The following is a 17,908-nucleotide window of genomic DNA, read 5'->3' on the forward strand; positions in this document are numbered from 1 at the left end:
CTTGTAATGGCCAATATAAGTGACTAATTATTCCTTTTGGGGTTGAGAGTAATTTTTTAAACTCTTATGTATTGAGGTGATATTTATTTATAATATTTTGTTCTTGATTGATGATTGGTATTGTCATTTTATTATTAAGGTTTGAATCTTTATTCATCATTTTGATCCTTAGATTTAATTGAAAAAGTTCTTTATTCCTTATACAAACAACCATTCAAACAAACTTTTACATATATTTTCATATTTAGTGAGTTCAATATCCGTCCTTAAGGAAAAATTACCAATTTTGACTTTGTACACTTACCGTAAAATAGTCATAAAGTTTTCGGCGCCGTTCTTGGGGAACTGTTTTAAATTTTAGAGTATGAATTCCTAGATATTGTTAATATTTTAATGGTTTATTTTTTTAAGTTTTTTATTTGATTTGATTTGATTGATTTTTTATTTGTTTTAAATTTGATAGTTTCTAAATTTTATTATTTTTATTGCTAGTTACTCCTTGTGCTAGTCCTTGAGTAAATTGTCTTATATGATACTAAGAGGACAGGTTTCTAAAGATCAATTGCAATTTGAATCGGAGATTGAAAAGGCTACTCGAAAGAAAAGGGTTAAAAAGAGAAAGAAAAACAAAGAGAAATTAGAGAAGAATCATCAACGACCTATACTCTTCACATTGAAATTTTTCAGAAAAAAAACATGGTTGAAGAGCAACCACCACAGCCCAAAAGAACACTTGGAGATTACGCTATGCAGCAAGGGCTAAGGCATTTTTCTAGTATTGCAATACCTACTATCACTAAGGACTTGGAGATGAAACATGCATTCCTCAATTTGATAAGTACCCATCATTTTAACACAATGGACCATGAGGATCCATATACACATTTGTTTACACTATATGAATTGGTAGGAACAATAGGATCCATATACGTATCCTTATCTGGGAGTAGAGCTTTATCATCCCTAAATGAGTTAGCCCTTAGAGGAGAGGTATGACGTGATGGAGATGGTACATCCACAATAGTGGAGACCTCCACACGATGACCATCAATAGGAGTCGTGACGTCCTGTGAATCTACGACAAGTTGTAAATCTAAGCCCTTGGGTTGCATAGCAGCCTGTGAATCCCCTACCATCCCCGATTTTGAAACCCTAACTATATCAGAAGTGGGACTGGACAATCCCTGCATGGGTGATGACCTCTCATGATCTGAGGCATCCTCAAGAAGAAACATATCTGCAAAATCATCCTCACCTCCATCAGTTTTATCAGAATCAAGTGGACCCAAGTGTGACCCTACATTAGTCCCTCCAGGAACATCAATTGTCAGATTACCGATAGGGCCTTCCACGAGCATCTGCTGCGGATCTTTCTTCCGATACTCTTTATGTTTTTTAGGAACCACGGGGTCCCCCACAACCTTCACATGTTCCCGTTCATTAGGAATTTTCTTTTGAGAAGACTTATGTTGAGGTCCAGTAACACGATCCTGAGAATGAATCACGCAACACTAAGCAAGTTCATGTCCAATCATCTTATAGTGAGAGCACAATGGAGGGAACCATTCATATTCCACGTCTGCTATAAATGCAAAGCCTAAACCTTCAACCAATAGCTGATTTGGAAGAGAGGACAAAAGATTAATATCCACCAACACTCTAGTAAACAAACTCTTATTCGTTTTCATGGTATGATCATCCAAAGACAAAAGAGTACCAATGCCTCTAGTGATGGAAAATATCGCCCTTGGTCTCCAATATTCCAAAGGCAAATTGTAGATTTGAACCCGTACTCTTCATAGTAGATGGAACAAAGTCTTTTGTCCAGGCAAACAATCTCAAGAAGTCAAGAGATAATTGCTAGGAACCCATCCCGGGTACCCATCCATGTCTTCTAAAGAAGAAAAGTTAAACTCATAAAATCTCTTCCTAAGAGGGATTGCTTTCCACGGTCCAATAGCCTTCCACACAAGTTGCAACTTTTTAGTTAAATCAAGATGTGTGAGAGGTTTATCCCCTTTAGATAGAATAGTCAGACCATGTAGATGGGTCTTACAATCCTCAAGACCAGCCAAATAATCTTCCAAGTCAACTCGAACAACAACCATGTCTCCCTTAATACAAAGAGTAAGTAGCTGGGACAAAGGAATGTCACATGTATTTCCCAAAGTCTGAGCAAATATCTTCCTTTAACTTGCCATGGCAGATGTTTTCTTATCCATTAAACAACCTCATTGGATGAGGAAACCTGTAAAGTCCTCCACCATCCTCAAAGGCTAACCTAACCGCTCTGAAACCTTCGAAGGAGAGAGAACGAATACTTTTCTGTATAACAAAGCTTCCCCAAACAAGATTGAAAACAAAGAGTAACACATTTTGCACTCCGACCCGTTTGAAAAACGCAAGTGTCTCTGCACACGTCCACAAACCTAGCTGCAATAAAAAGAATCCACTGCACCCAGAACAAAGCAGAACACCACAATCTGCAACCGCTTGGAAGAACCGCCTCACGCACTCCAATCCAGTAACCCCCACACTCATGAAGTCATCGCTCCCGCAATTCAAAGCAAAACTGCAGTGACCACACCCTCACTGCACCGCTCAAGAATAGAAGGCACTGAACCACCAATTCCAGACCTCAAAAAGAAAGTTGACTACACCAAACCAGGCACACCTAGCGCTCCACTCCAGTACCAACCTGCACAAAAACGTTGATTCTCAATCCCGCACCAAACCCACCACGAAATAGGACTAACACCACAACGCCACCTGCATAAATATGTAACACTGCGCATCAACCCTCCACGAAACAGCCCCCAACACCACAGTGTCACCAGAGGAATACTGCAACAAACACACCAAGAACCACCAAACAAGATACGATCAGCAGCCAAGAGACGTTTTATTTATTTTAAGTAAGTTTTTATTTTTTTAATATTTTTCTTATTTTGTTTTCATTTTTTTTAGTTTTATTATTTTCTTTTATTTTATTCTTAGTTTTATTTGACATAAGTTTTTGTTTTTTTATATTTCTTATTTTTTATTTTTCTGAATTTTTTTTCTCTTATTTCTTATTTTCTTTTTTTAAGATTTTTTTAGCTAATTTTAATTATACGCTTCTGGTTTTATTTTTCTTTTTTTCTAAATTTTTAAAAAAGATTATTTATCTTTCATCTTCTTTATTCTAAATTTTCTATTTTTATTTATTTTTTGAAAAAAATAATAATATTGTACCGACCCGTCTTCGGGCGTTGACCATAGTCAACATTTGGTAGGACCCACTAGGGGCTCCAAGAGGAAAAGGCAATATGTTGACCGCCTTGGGTGTCGCCAGCTTTGGGCATCGCCAAGTATGGGCGTCGCCAGCTTTGGGCGTCGATAGGTTTAGGCGTCGCCCACCTTGAAGGTGTAACCCGTTGTCCTAAGAGCGTGATTTGGCCCAGATGGTGCCACTCCCCCCGATACCCACAAGTAGGAGTGACCGTGGAGGGGGCGGCATAGACGGAGGCGGCACGGTAGAAGCCTGGATGCCTCGGGCCTCGCTATGTCAGGAAGTGAGCATAGCTGTGAAAGGTGGATTTAAAGTCACACCTTCAGTACTAGCAAGAAGAGCCCCAATCCACGACTTATCCGCGCATGAGGTGTAGGAATGCGGCAGAACGCACCACCGCTGATGCCCTCTGGAGCAGATGCGACCTATAAGAGGCCACGCCCCAGAGGGGCGTCTACATGCAGGGTACGTGAGCAACTCAGGGGACTCCAAGGGGAAGTGACTCAGAGACGGGTGCATCAGTTGGCTCCCATGCAGTCACCCCTGGGTGCGCCAGCACTCCAACAGGGCTACCGCACGCGCTAGGATATTCCTAAGTCTGGAATGCAGCGTCGTGGGGTGCGCTCGTTAGTAAGCTTAAGTCAAAGAAGCCACGTGGCAGAGACGCGAGCAAAAGTATATAAGGCACAAAGAGAAACAACAAAAGGTACGTTTTCCAGATACTCTGTCATTTGGCAAACTGTACGCATTTGTCAACTTGAGAGAGAATAGGAGAGAATTCAGTTACGCAGCTCCAGAGCACGGTTGTTGCCCAGTTCTGATACGAAGGTGCACAGTGTTTTCTGCCTCGTTTACTAACTTGAGCGTCGGAGTGCAAACGGTCGCGAGCGCGCTATTTTGCCTCTGTGTTGCAGGAAATCTTCACAGGAGGAGGAGTGGTCTCGAAGATCCGCGTTCCACCGTTAGAAGATACGCACGAAGGTGCTCGAGTTTATGGAAGGAACAAATATATTTTTTCTTTACTTTTGTGCTAATACTTACTTGAGTTGTCTTATAATATATATGATATTAAGAGAAAAAGTTTCTAGAGATCAAGGTGAGAAGACAACTAGGAAAAATGTAAGTAAGAAAAGAAAAGAAAGAAGAAGTGAGAGAGGAGTCCTCTACATCTACCCATCAACTTGAGATAATTTATAAAGAAAGTAACATGGCTGAGGAATGACAACCACCATCTAGAAAAACACTTGTAAATTATATGGATCGGTGGGATTGGAGGACCCAGGAAAAAATGCATCAAGCTATATGACATTAAACAAGCGGTTGCTGAGAGACAATCCAGTATTTTAATTACTATGTTTTGTTTTTGTGTTTTTTGTTTAGTTTTTGTTTAATGTTATGTGTTGTGTGGTGAAACTGAGTTTGATGACCCCAGAACATGTATAACCTAGGGACATGTATTCTTTTCCTAGAGTATGTCCAACAGATGAAACAAGACCATCTACAACTGTAGATGGAGATTTAAATACAGCTGGATGAGTTGCTAGGAAGAGATGATTGAGCACAAAGTATGGTTATCTTTCTAGTTATTATTTCCTTTTAGTTTGTTTTATTTACTTTTTTTAGTTGTTTAATTTTCTTATATTTTTAGTTTTATTTTATTTGTTGAATTTTCTTTCTAGTTTTATTTTGTTTTTAAATATTATTGTGAGAACTGGAATATTAATTTTGAATTGAAAAATTATTAAACAGACTTTGTGTCTAAAGATTAAAACAATGAAATGATATAAACACGGGTTGAAAATTCAAATGTGTTGAATCCATATTCAAATGTGGTTGATATTGTAGTACATGAAAATTAGATTGGATGATTAGTTGGAACATATAATGACAACAATAAAGAATTAGACTAATTAAGCTAATAAGTGTGTACGGAACTTAAACAGTTGAGAGTTTCACTGATTAATCGACAATTATGATTGCTTGATTTTTATTTTTTTTTATGTTACATCATAAAAGAGCATGAAAATCAGTTACAAAATTTGTAAACAAATTTAGAACAATTTTTTACACTTCACATCAAAATTCCCAAATATTAGACATACATCTTGAACTAATTGAGAAATTGAGAATGCGTGAAATGATATGCCTCCAAAATTGTTAAAAGCAATATGTGGTGCCAACTCAATGTTAAAAAACGCGGAAGTGGGAAATTAATAAAATTTGTTGGATTTCTAAAAAACTGCCATTACTTACTTGGGGTTTAGAAAACCTCTTTTGTACACTTATCTTATTGGAGAGGTTTTTTAAACCTTTGTTAGCAAACCTCTCTTTAAAAATAAGAGTTTTTGTATTGTAATTATTTTATCTATTTTATGTCCCATTTCTTTTTATCAATTTAAAAAAAAAAATCTATAACCAAAATTTTAGTTATATGATAAAATAAAGAAATACATGTACACTCTACATATATAGTTAAGCAATAAAATAATTGTTAAATAACATTAGAAACAAAATATAAAATAAAGTGCGGGATCGGGGTAAGATAACCTATATATCTTTAAAATCTATTTTTTTTTCACTCCCGTAATTACCGAAAATTTTATTTTATGTAGTCTCATATTTCTAAAAAAATAAAATTATTTATTCAAAATTCACTATCTGTAATATGTGAGGGCCACACACAGCAAAAAGAGAGTCCATGCAAGGTGCGTATTCAAAGGCTAACACTTTGAACATTTCACAATGAGAATTTTCGTCACCGTTTCTACTGCTTATTTGAAGTCAAATAATTAGTTTTAAATAAACGAAAATTAATTGAGAAATAAAAATAAAAGTTGATATATTGAATGGTCATGCACCTAAAAGCAATCAATTTCATAGGTTTGTTGAGTGTATTTAGAAGACACGGAGAAAACCCAACACTCATTTCAATGTACAATGAGTTTTCAAAAGGGAATACATTTCTTGATTGATTCCATCACAACATAAATGTATTACTAAAGAAGAAACATATATAAGGGGAAAAAAAGAAAGAGAGATACCTAGAATAAAATGGAGTGATATATATTATTGTAGAATCTGAAAATTCTATCGTATTGAAAGAGAATACAAGTAGAAAGATGGTAAAAAAGAAAAATCAAGGCATCTCTAAGCCATAGAACACACCTGCATGTTCTAGTAAGTCAGGCTATGTATGAAAATAGAGAGTTTTAATTTTATTAAAAACATGGAGAGTGACTAAGCTATCGGAGCCTGCATGATGACTTTTTCTGGCATTATTATCCAAACCTAGGGACTCAGAAACTCTATCTAAACTGCCATGAAGGTTGGGACAAAATCTGATGAGATGTTTGACGTCATATACTCTGTATCCAAAGAAGAATTTAACAAGTTGAAGAAAGTCACCTAAGTTGGGAGGTAAATATGGTTGCATATAAAAAAAGCGTTGGCTCAATATCTTCAACATGTACCCAAAATCATAGGCACTGTGAAAAGCAATCCACTAAATATTATTGTTGCAGAGGAGTTCTGAGATCATCATCAACTCGGCAAATCGCACAATGCTCACTCCATACTTTCGATTCTTGTCAAAATCCATGCCTTGACTTCGGAGGAGGGTGATGGAGTCAGGAGCATGAGCATGGCGTGTCACATCAAACTCACAGAAGTTGAATTCCCAAATGAAGCGGTTCGAGGTTCCAAAGGTTGGAAGGTTGTCGTGGCTGTCTGAAAAGGTGAGACCCACTTGGATGAGATGCATACCGTCTATATTAGCTTTCATCACTGCGTAATTATTTTGTGGATGTTGGAATCCTGGATGCGATTGAAAGATGACGCCGGGGAACTCTGTGTCCATAGAGATGAAAGGATACAAGGCAATGATGGAACGAATCAACTCGAACTCCAATTCAAGGTTGTAAGACCACACTGATCTCGTCATTACAGAACCGCAAGAAAATGTCATGTTGCTTTCTCTTTTTGTCTCTCTTTCTCTTCCAATATCTCTTTCTCTTCTTATATCTCTTTCTCTTTTGATCTCTCTTTCTCTTCCCTTCAAGAACAACAAAACAACCACACCAACCATCCTGACTACACTACTTTTATAGCCCAAATCACACACCACTTACAAAACATAATTGGTTCATGCAATCTTATCTTATAATCACACTTATTATTTCTTTATGGTATGATTCAATATATTAATTAAATATATCAGGATAAGATTAAGATTTCATTTTCTTTATTACATTCCTCAAATCTAATCTTACTTCTTGCACTCTACTCTTATTTCATATTTATTTACAAACTTTTATTTTTAATACATATTTCAAGAGTTGATCATTTCAGAATCAATGATAGTTATCTTTTATATCTCAACCCACAATTAGATTTAACTATCTTATTTATTTTTGAAATATATATATATATACATTATAAATATTTTTTTGTTAGGATATGATTATAAGTAAATCATAACTAGCTTATCTATTTTATGAGATTGATATATTTAAATTGCAGATAATTATTTTATATATTTTACGTTCCATTTTTTTTTCAATTTTTAAAATTTTAAAATATAATACCAAAGTTTTAGCTATATGATAAAATGAAGAAGTTATATGATAAATTAACTATCTTATTTATTTTTGAAATATATATATATATATATATATAAATTATAAATATATTTTTTGTTAGGATATGATTATAGGTAAATCATAACTAACTTATCTATTTTATGAGATTGATATATTTAAATTGCATATAATAAGTTTATCTATTTTATGTTCCATTTTTTTTTCAATTTTTAAAATTTTAAAATATAATACCAAAGTTTTAGTTATATGATAAAATGAAGAAGTTATATGATAAAAGAAAAGAAAAATGTTTTAATGTTTTTCTGTTATATTTGTTGTGCACCCTACCTCTGTTTAGTATCCTGCCTCGCTATATCAATTTAATTGACAGGAATTAATTTAGTATTAAGCTATAACATTGTAGGGATTCGTTATTAAGAAAAACCCAGACCTTTTATTCTATGAATAATTAAATTTTCCACACTTTATTTATTTATTTATTTTTATTATGAAAGATGTTTAATATTTTTAACTATATCTAAATAAATTATTTTTTATCAACAAAAAATAAAATACCCTTTATTTGATTAAAGATATAATTTTTCGATAATATATAATATCTTACTTATTTCCCCATTTTTAATAAGGTATATTATTTGTAAATTGTTAATAAAATAAAATTTTAATTATTAAAGTAATTGTGACATATAAAATTAATTTAAATACTTGTAATACTTTTATTAATTTTTATCAACAAAAATAATTTAATATAAACAAAAAAAAATTAAAAATATTTGTATTATATAAATACAGAGTTTTAAATATGTATAAATATAGCTTATATTTTACAAAATAATTAGTTTTAAATAAACTAAAAGTTAAGTTGTATAAAAAATACGAAATTGATGTATTAAAAATTAAGATTTGAAAGTGCAAATACACAGAATTAAATTGCAAATAATTATTTTATCTATTTTATGTTACATTTTTTTATCAATTTTTAAAATTTTAAAATCTAAAACTAACGTTTATATTTAAAATATTATACATTGTCGATCTTTAATCAATTAAAGAATTTTTTTATATCAAAATATAACTCAATAATATTAAAGTGGTTAATAAAATAAAGAAATCCATGTAAACTTACACATATAAATCAGATAGTTTGTTATCCACATATTACAGTTTGTACTAAAGAATCATATAATTATCAACTTGTCATCTTATTATCAACTTAATTTTGACTATATATTTTTAATTTTTAATTCCACAATATTTCATATTAATTATATACTATATTATAAAAATTATAGAATTAGTAGAAAACTAATAATTAAATATACATATATATATATATATATATATATATATATATCATCAATTAACAACATTTATGTGTTTTAACGGAGACCATATATATCAAAATGATTAACAGAATGTATATTTGTGACACTTGTATTAAAATATTCTCCAATTGATAGGAAATTAGCGTAAGTAACTATTTTTATTTATTTATTTGTTATCAATATTTTTAATCTGGATAAACTTTTCTCCTATTTTTTGCTTAAAGATATTATTGATCAATAATATATAATATCTGAAATATTTCACAATTTTAATTCAAATATATTATTTATAAATTGTCAATAAAATAAAATTGTATGAATGAAAGTAACTTTGACATGTAAAGTAAATTTAAATAACTTGTACTGTAATACTTTTATCATCGACAAAATAATTAAATTTAATATAAATTAAATAAAATGGAATGCGCAGTATCTCGTTTTGAATATATTTTATTTTTCTTAAAGCGATCTATTTTTAGAACAAACCAACTACAATAACAATGAAAATCTATCAATAACTTATAATAACAAGTACTTAAAATAAGAGGATATAATTAGTTTTTTATTTTGAAAAATTAAAACAAAAGTAAAAATATAAATTATACATAATCATCAATATATTTTTATGATAAAAGATAAGATTAAATAAGATTAAAGAGAAATGAGGAAGAAAAAGATACCGATGAAGTGCGGAAATTAATTAGAATAAGATAAATTAGTTATGATCTCAATTATCCATAATTTAAATATAATTAGTTCTAAACATAAAGATAATATATTTAAATTCTTAAAGTAACATTATCCGCAATTCTAATATATCCTAATACTAGATATGATATTAAGATTATCTACCTTCAAATAAATACTTCTAAAATCTCTCGAGACACTGATATTATAAATGATGAAAACGATAAAAACAAGATTTTTTATTTTAAAATTTCTTAATTTCAAACTTAATTTTTCATTTTCAATAACCCTTCGTCGTTACATCCAAAAGTCTCTTCAATTATCTTAAAACATTGGATTTTTGGAAGGTAGTACCAAAAAATGACGAGGTTCCCGAACGTTTTGAAAATCTAACTCAAATAAAGTATTATAAAGAAGAAGACAAAAAAAAAAACAAAGAGATGTATTTTTTTTATATATCAAAAATTATTTTCACAATAACTTTAAACTTCAAATCTATACTTTTCATTAAAAGAATCAAAGACATGTAAGTGCATGAAGGAGACAGAAATTGTACCGACCAGATCATCAGTTGTGATGACGTGTCTGGCACGTGACCGTGTGGGGCGTGCTCAGCAGAACACGTGGACAAGAGAGAGATGAATGGTTCAGGAGTGAGCATAGTCGCCGACTCATGGAAGTGGCGTGTCGCAATGAACATAGCCGGTTGTCGCCGGGTTTGTATGACATCGACGTGTTAGACAATGGAAGACCGGGTGGTCAGACATCGCCAATGGGGGCACACCGCTGGATCTTCCAGGAAACCTAGTTAAAACTGTTGGAGGCTCAGAAGAGTAGTTTCAAGCGAGTAAGTCCAGTAAGATGGTTGTTGCACCAGCATGGGGAACAAAGGTCGAGTAAGCTGGGGGGAACACCTTGCTCATCGGCGACGGGACTCCCAGAGTGGACATTCGTTGGTGGCAAGGCTTCCCCAGCTAGAACGTGTACGGCGTAGCAATAAGGAGGGTGGCACTCACGACAAGCGATATCACAGAGATGATGCACTTTGTTGCATCTGATACTCGCCTTGTCATGTGGTGTTTCATAGCGTAGTACGTGCTAGATTACTCCTCGAATAGGGGACTTGGTCGTGCGGCTGGTCACTACGCACAAATAATATTCAAGTTACCTCAACCCAGATGATGACACGTGTAGGGTTGGGTGCTTCCTGTCATTCCAACCCAGATGATGACACGTGTAGGGTTGGATACAGTGTAGAAATGACGCTCGAGTTACCTTAGCTCAGATGATGACACGTGTAGGGCTGGGTGCTACCTGCTACCCCGGCCCAGATAGCGACACGTGCTGGGTTGGATGCGAGCCACGCGTCCAAAGCGTAACTGCCTGGAGAGAGAAAAAACCTAGCTATAAAGGTAAACTTAACAGAATTTGCAGAGGTACATTTTTCATTACGGCTCATTGCTACGGTTGCGTGCACTTTAGTACGATCCTACAGAGTATAGTTTTCTCTCAGTTTTTGGGTGTTCTTGTTACTGACTTGAGCGTCGGAGCGCCACCGGCCGCAGAGGCGCCATCTTGTGTTTTCAGGTTCTCAGAGAGACTATCTGTGGTGTGGACTTGAAGGGCACGTGGTGTCAAGCTGGTGAGGAAGATCGAGACGAGGCCACGCTCTTGCGCTAGGTCAACCGGCAGGATCATCTGGCGCCCACCGTGGGGTCGTATAAAAGGTGATTCCCAACCACAGTTCGTGTTTGCTGATGTGTTGGTGTTTTCTGTTCGACTGCTTGTTGTCGCAGTCGGTTTTCGAAGTTTTACTGTTCGTTCGGAGTTCCTTTGAGTTGCTGAGCTTGCTGGGAAAGGATGAGGACGACGCGGTCTAGTTCAGGCGCGCCGTCAACAGATGAGGATGTTGTGTCTATGACGCAGGTGATGGACATGATGAGGACGCTGCAGGAGAACGTAGCTGCATCACGTTCTGAACAAGAAAGAATGCACGAGGCGCTAGTGGCCTCGCAAGCTAGGAATGAGGAGCTCAACAGGATCAACGAAGAGTTGCGTAAAGCTCTTCAAGAACGGGAGGAGCGCGCGGTTGGGGACGGATCTGCACCCCCATCCCCATCGCGTAGCTTTCCCATGCCATTTTCTCAAGAGATCATCGACTCGGTGGTTCCGGCAAATACGGTGGTGGTGAAGGCGTCTTTCACCGGAGTGGAGGACCCTGAGGCTCATCTCACGGCATTCCACACCTAGATGATGCTCTCGGGGGGTCGGACGCAGTCTACTGTCAGTTTGCCTACTCGCCACATTACCACGTTTCAGCAGTTTTCCAAGATGTTCGTTGAGCAGTACATAGTGAATAAGGCACCGCCGTTGGTGTCTTATGATTTGTTCGACGTAAGGCAGTACCAGGGGGAATCCCTGAAGGATTTCTTGAACAGGTTCGGAGCTCAAATAGTCCGCTTGCCAGGTAAAGATGAAGAGATGTTTGTACATACCTTCAAAAAGGGCGTTTTGCCTGGGCCCTTTAGTGAGTCGCTTATTAGGTCTCACCCAGCCACGTTCGCTGAAATCCGGCGACGTGCCGTGGCTCACATCGCCACTGAGAGCGAAGTCTCCGAGAAAAGGGGAAACGTGGCCCCAGCTAAACCACGCGCTCAGACAAGGATCCAGCCGCAGAGGGTGATGGAAGCGGTGGCGGGAAAGAGGGATCAGAGGACGCGCCATCCTTATAACCCAAGGAAGGGTAAGGGAAAGGGGCCAGGGAAGCCCAGAGAGGCTAATCGCCCGCCAAGGTATGAATTCGTGATGGGGTTGGCGGACCTGATCGCCATCCCAAATATCGCGGCCAGGCTCAAAGTACCCGAGAAAACAACAGACAAGGTGTTGGGACCAAAACCAGACGCATGGTGTGAGTTCCACAAGAGCTTTGGCCACTCTCTCAACTCGTGTTTGGCTTTGGGGCACCAGCTCGCTAAGTTGGTCAAATGTGGGTTCTTGAAGGATTACTTGCTGGAGAAGCAAGCGGGCCAGTCATCAGGCTCCCAAACGGCGGGTGGCGAGGGACAACAGCACGAGGTACCCATCCACAGCGAGATCCACACCATAGCTGGTGGATTTTCGGGTGGCGGGTGCACCGCGTCACAGCGAAAGAAGTACGCAAGGTCTGTGATGTCAGTGGAGGTTTTTGAAGACCACTCGCCCGACGTGGACATCACGTTCACAAAGGACGACCTTAGGGAGGTCGTGCCTCACGACAATGACCCTATCGTAATCTCGCTCGTCACGGCAAGAAGGACTGTTCATCGAGTGCTGGTCGATCAAGGAAGTTCGACATATGTGATGTTTTGGCCGACCTTTGAGAAGTTACCACTATCCCCTGACTAGCTAAGGCCCTATGGGGGTTGCCTGTACGGTTTCGCCGGTGACCAGGTGGAAGTCAGGGGGTATATTGAGTTAAGGACGACGTTCACAGATGGCCTGGCCTCGCGCACAGAGAAGATCAGGTATCTCGTCGTGAATGCTCCGTCGGCATACAACATCCTGTTGGGGAGGCCAACACTCAACGGGACAGGAGCTGTGCCTTCAACAAGGCACATGAAGGTCAAACTACCATCAATGGAAGGGATGATCATCACCATCTGTTCTGACCAAAAGGAGGCGAAGAAGTGCTATGAAAACAGCCTCAAGAACAAGAGATCTGTATGCCACGTAACCACAACGCCACCCCCGGGCGTGGAGCCTGAGCCGGGGAACCGGCGAGTTGTGGATGTGGCGTTGGAGATGGCAGTCTGAGAGCGCCGCTCGGGTGGGGGAAGAGAGAAGCTGCCCCGAGACCGCCAGGGAGTCAGGTATCGCAAGGGCGCTGATCGCCAGCGAGAGGAGGCCTCAGCCGGTGGAGGAATGGCTTGAGAAGAAGATCAACGGCAAGACGTTCAAACTGGGGAAAACCTTAGACAGTGAGACACAAGACCAAATTGCCCGGGTTATAAGTAGACATCTGGATGCGTTTGCATGGTCTACTTCTGACATGCCGGGGATTGATCCCGATTTCTTGTGCCATCGTTTAGCTATGGATCCCAAAGTCAGGCCAATCCGCCAAAGAAGGAGAAAGTTCAATGAAGAGAAGAGGCAGACGATCAAGGACGAGACGCAGAAACTCGTGGCAGCAGGCCATATCAGGGAGATCCAGTTCTAGAATAGCTCGCTAACGTCGTTCTGGTCAAGAAGAGCAGCGGGAAATGGCGGATGTGTGTTGACTTCACGAATCTGAATAAAGCCTGCCCAAAGGATTCTTATCCTTTGCCAAGTATAGACGCCCTGGTAGACAGTGCGTCAGGGTGTAAGTTGCTCAGGTTCTTGGACGCCTTCTCAGGATACAACCAGATTAAGATGCATCCCATGGATGAGGAAAAGACTGATTTCATGACAGAAAGGTCATGCTACTGCTACAAAGTGATGCCCTTCAGGCTGAAGAATGCGGGGGCCACGTACCAAAGGCTAATGGACAAGGTGCTCGCCCCTATGCTCAGAAGGAATGTGCAAGCGTACGTTGACGACATGGTCGTAACATCCCTGGAGAAGAGCAGGCACGTCACTGACCTAGAAGAATTGTTCACATTTCGGCGTAAATCTTGAGAAGTGCATTTTCGGCGTGGAGGCAGGAAAATTTCTGGGTTTCCTCTTGTCGGAGAGGGGAATCGAGGCAAACCCCGACAAATGTGCCGCCATTCTGGCGATGAGGAGTCCTGCCACTGTAAAGGAGGTGCAGCAGCTCACAGGTCGGATGGCCGCCCTGTCTCGGTTCGTGTCCACCAATGGAGAGAAGGGTCACCCATACTTCCAATGCTTAAAGAGGAATAACAGGTTTGTCTGGACGAAGGAGTGCGAAGAAGCTTTTGTGAGGCTCAAAGAATACTTGGCGAGCCCGCCGGTCCTGTGTAAACCCCAAGTGGCAACGCCCCTCAGGTTGTACTTTGCCATAACTGAGAGGGCGATAAGCGCAGTCCTTGTCCAGGATCAAGATCAGGTCCAAAAACCCATCTATTTTGTTAGCAAGGTGTTGCAGGGCCCAGAGGTGAGATATCAGGCTTTAGAGAAGGCGGCTCTGGCAGTCGTATTTTCGGCGAGGAGGCTGCGCCATTACTTTCAGAGCTTTACAGTGTTGGTAATGACTGACCTACCCATCCAGAAGGTTTTGAAGAAACCGGATGTGGCTGGGAGAATGGTGAAATGGGCGGTGGAGTTGTCGGAATTCGACATCAAGTATGAGCCCCGAGGACCGATCAAGGGTCAAATCTTCGCTGACTTTGTGGTCGAGCTATCCTCCGAGGCCGTGCAGAACGCCGGAGATTATTTTCGTTGGGTGCTCTCGGTGGATGGGTCGTCTAACCAGCTGGGTAGCAGGGCCGGAGTTATTCTGGAGGGACCCAACGGTGTGTTGATAGAGCAGTCCCTGAGGTTCGCTTTCAAAGCCAGCAACAATCAGGCAGAATATGAAGCTTTGATCGCCGGCATTCTGTTGGCAAAGGAAATGGGGGCAAAGGTGCTGATGGCCAAGAGTGATTCATTGTTGGTCACTGGGCAAGTAACCGGCGAGTTTCAGGCCAAAGATCTGCAGATGGCAGCTTACTTGGAGTATGTGCAAGAGTTGAGGAGGTCCTTTGTTTTGTTTGAAGTGGTGCACGTGCTAAGAGAGCAGAATGCCCGAGCTGACCTGCTAGCCAAGCTCGCCAGTTCAGGCAACGGGGGCAGACAGAGGACCGTTATACAAGAAACTTTGAAGACACCTCGGGCTTTTGTCGCGGATCACCAGGTCCTTCACATTTGCAGATCGATGGAAAGGACGGCGAGGAGCCATAGATCTCTAACACAGGAGACTTTGAGGACGCCGAGGGTCAGAGCGCGCCGAGCGGAAGAGGTAAAAATGATGCAAGTTTGCGCTATCCACGAACCAGATACGTGGATAACGCCATACCAGCGCTACTTGGCAGATGGCGTGCTCCCAATGGACTCAACAGAGGCCAGAAAGATAAAGAAGAGCTCCAGCAAGTTTACCCTCATCGATGGCGAGCTGTACAGGTTCAGATTTACACACCCTCTTCTTGTATGTGTACACGGAGAGAAGTGCACGAGAATTATGGCTGAGCTCCACGAAGGGATTTGTGGGAGCCACATCGGGGGTCGAGCTCTGGCAACAAGGACTGTCCGCGCAGGATATTACTGGCCCACAATGAGGGAAGATTGCAAGAGATATGCCCATTGTTGCAAGCAATGCCAGCAGCACGCCGATTGGCACAAGGCGCCCCCAGAAGAGCTAAAGTCCATCTATAGCCCCTGGCCTTTCCACACGTGGGGAATTGATATTTTGGGACCCTTCCCGTTGGCGATCAGGCAAGTGAAGTATTTGGTTGTGGCGATCGAGTACTTCACGAAGTGGATTGAAGCAGAACCAGTAGCCCAGATCACCGCGCACAAAATCCAGAGTTTCGTGTGGAAGAATATTGTGTGTCGTTTTGGTGTGCCCAAGCGTTTGGTATCAGATAATGGGACTCAGTTTGCAAGTCACCTGTTGAAGAAGCTGTGTGAGGACATCGGAACACAACAGGTGTTTGCTTCTGTGGAGCACCCACAAACGAATGGGCAAGTGGAGTCGGCCAATCGGGTTCTGCTGAGAGGTCTGAAGAGAAGGTTGGAAAAGGCCAAGGGGTCTTGGGCTGAAGAAGTTCCCCGCATAGTGTGGGCATATCATACCACTGAGCAGTCGGGAACCCATGAAACCCCGTTTAGCTTAGTGTATGGATGCGATGCGATGATTCCAGTCGAAATCCAGGAAAGCTCGCCGAGATTCCAGAACTTCGTGGCGGAAGACTCGAACGAAGAAAGGAGAATGAACTTGGATTTGCTGGATGAGGTCAGGGAGGAAACACGGGTGAAGGCTGAAGCGGTAAAAAGAAGAGTTGAACGCAAGTACAACTCTAGAGTAAGACCAAGGCAATTCAGAGGTGGCGACCTGGTAATGAGGAAGGCCCACCAGTATGAGATGGAGAACAAATTATCGCCCAAGTGGACAGGACCGTTCAGAATAACCGAAGCACTCGGGAACGGCGCCTACCGCTTGGAGACGTTGGAAGGAGGGGCGATTCCTCGCACTTGGAACGCCACCCATCTCAAGTTTTATTACAGTTAAAAGCATTGTAAGTAGCGGTTACTTTGAACAGTTAAGAATGTTTCAGTTTGAACAGTTTTTCAAGGGGGCACTATTTTTCCCTAAGGAGGGTTTTTAACGAGGCCACCCAATAAAGAAGTTTTCGAAGTTTATCAAAGTTTCCCAGTTATTAAGTTTGCATGATCATCGTTTTTTAAGCTTTTAGAAAGAGACTTTATCGCCCTTGTGTAGTTTTAAACAATGGTGAATCCAAATTGCATGCATCAAATACAAAGTTCTCAAAGTATGAAGCTTTAAACCTTCATCGCCATCCGGTGATCGAAGGCACAAGCATAAAATTTTCTGGCCGCCATCTGGCGAGAAAGAGTTTGAAAAGACCTCCTCGCCCCGAGCGAGCGTAGGCGAGAAAGAGATTAAAAAGACCTTATCGCCTCGAGCGAGCGTAGGCGAAAAAGAGTTTGAAAAGACCTCTTCGCCCCGAGCGAGCGTAGGCGAGAAAGAGATTAAAAAGACCTCCTCGCCTCGAGCGAGCGTAGGCGAGAAAGAGATTAAAAAGGCCTCCTCGCCTCGAGCGAGCGTAGGCGAGAAAGAGGTTAAAAGGACCTTCCTCGCCCCGAGCAAGTGAAGGCAATAAAAGATTAAAGTCCTTCTCACCCTCGAGTGAGTTCAGGCCAGATGAAACTAAAAGGTTAGGGGTGTTAATGATCTTAAGTGTGGGAAAGGAAGGTTGGAGATTGCCTTCCCCCTTGAGTGAAACGTCAATATTGATCTAGTAGGACCAGTTAAAGGGTGGTTGGGGGAGGTTCGCAGAGGACACCTCACCACCTAAATCATTGTTCTAAAACTCAGGGAGGTAGAGAAG

General features: G+C 40.0%; 1 protein-coding gene and 1 pseudogene across 1 annotated transcript; one reads left to right on the plus strand and one right to left on the minus strand.

The window, feature by feature from the left end:
- Positions 1-6,407: 6,407 nt before the first annotated feature.
- Positions 6,408-7,235, minus strand: LOC137838434 (probable CCR4-associated factor 1 homolog 9; annotated as a pseudogene).
- Positions 7,236-12,131: 4,896 nt separating this feature from the next.
- LOC137838435 (uncharacterized) lies at positions 12,132-13,265 on the plus strand. Its single transcript, XM_068647681.1, has one exon. It carries the CDS (start codon positions 12,132-12,134, stop codon positions 13,263-13,265), a length of 1,134 nt encoding a protein of 377 aa, XP_068503782.1.
- Positions 13,266-17,908: the final 4,643 nt, after the last annotated feature.

The sequence above is a fragment of the Phaseolus vulgaris genome, chromosome 4, assembly GCF_000499845.2.
Source record: "Phaseolus vulgaris cultivar G19833 chromosome 4, P. vulgaris v2.0, whole genome shotgun sequence".
Taxonomy (NCBI): Eukaryota; Viridiplantae; Streptophyta; class Magnoliopsida; order Fabales; family Fabaceae; genus Phaseolus; species Phaseolus vulgaris.

Bases quoted from the DNA above. Each gene is read 5' to 3' on its own strand.
- LOC137838435 (XM_068647681.1), top strand. From the start codon at position 12,132: ATGATGCTCTCGGGGGGTCGGACGCAGTCTACTGTCAGTTTGCCTACT.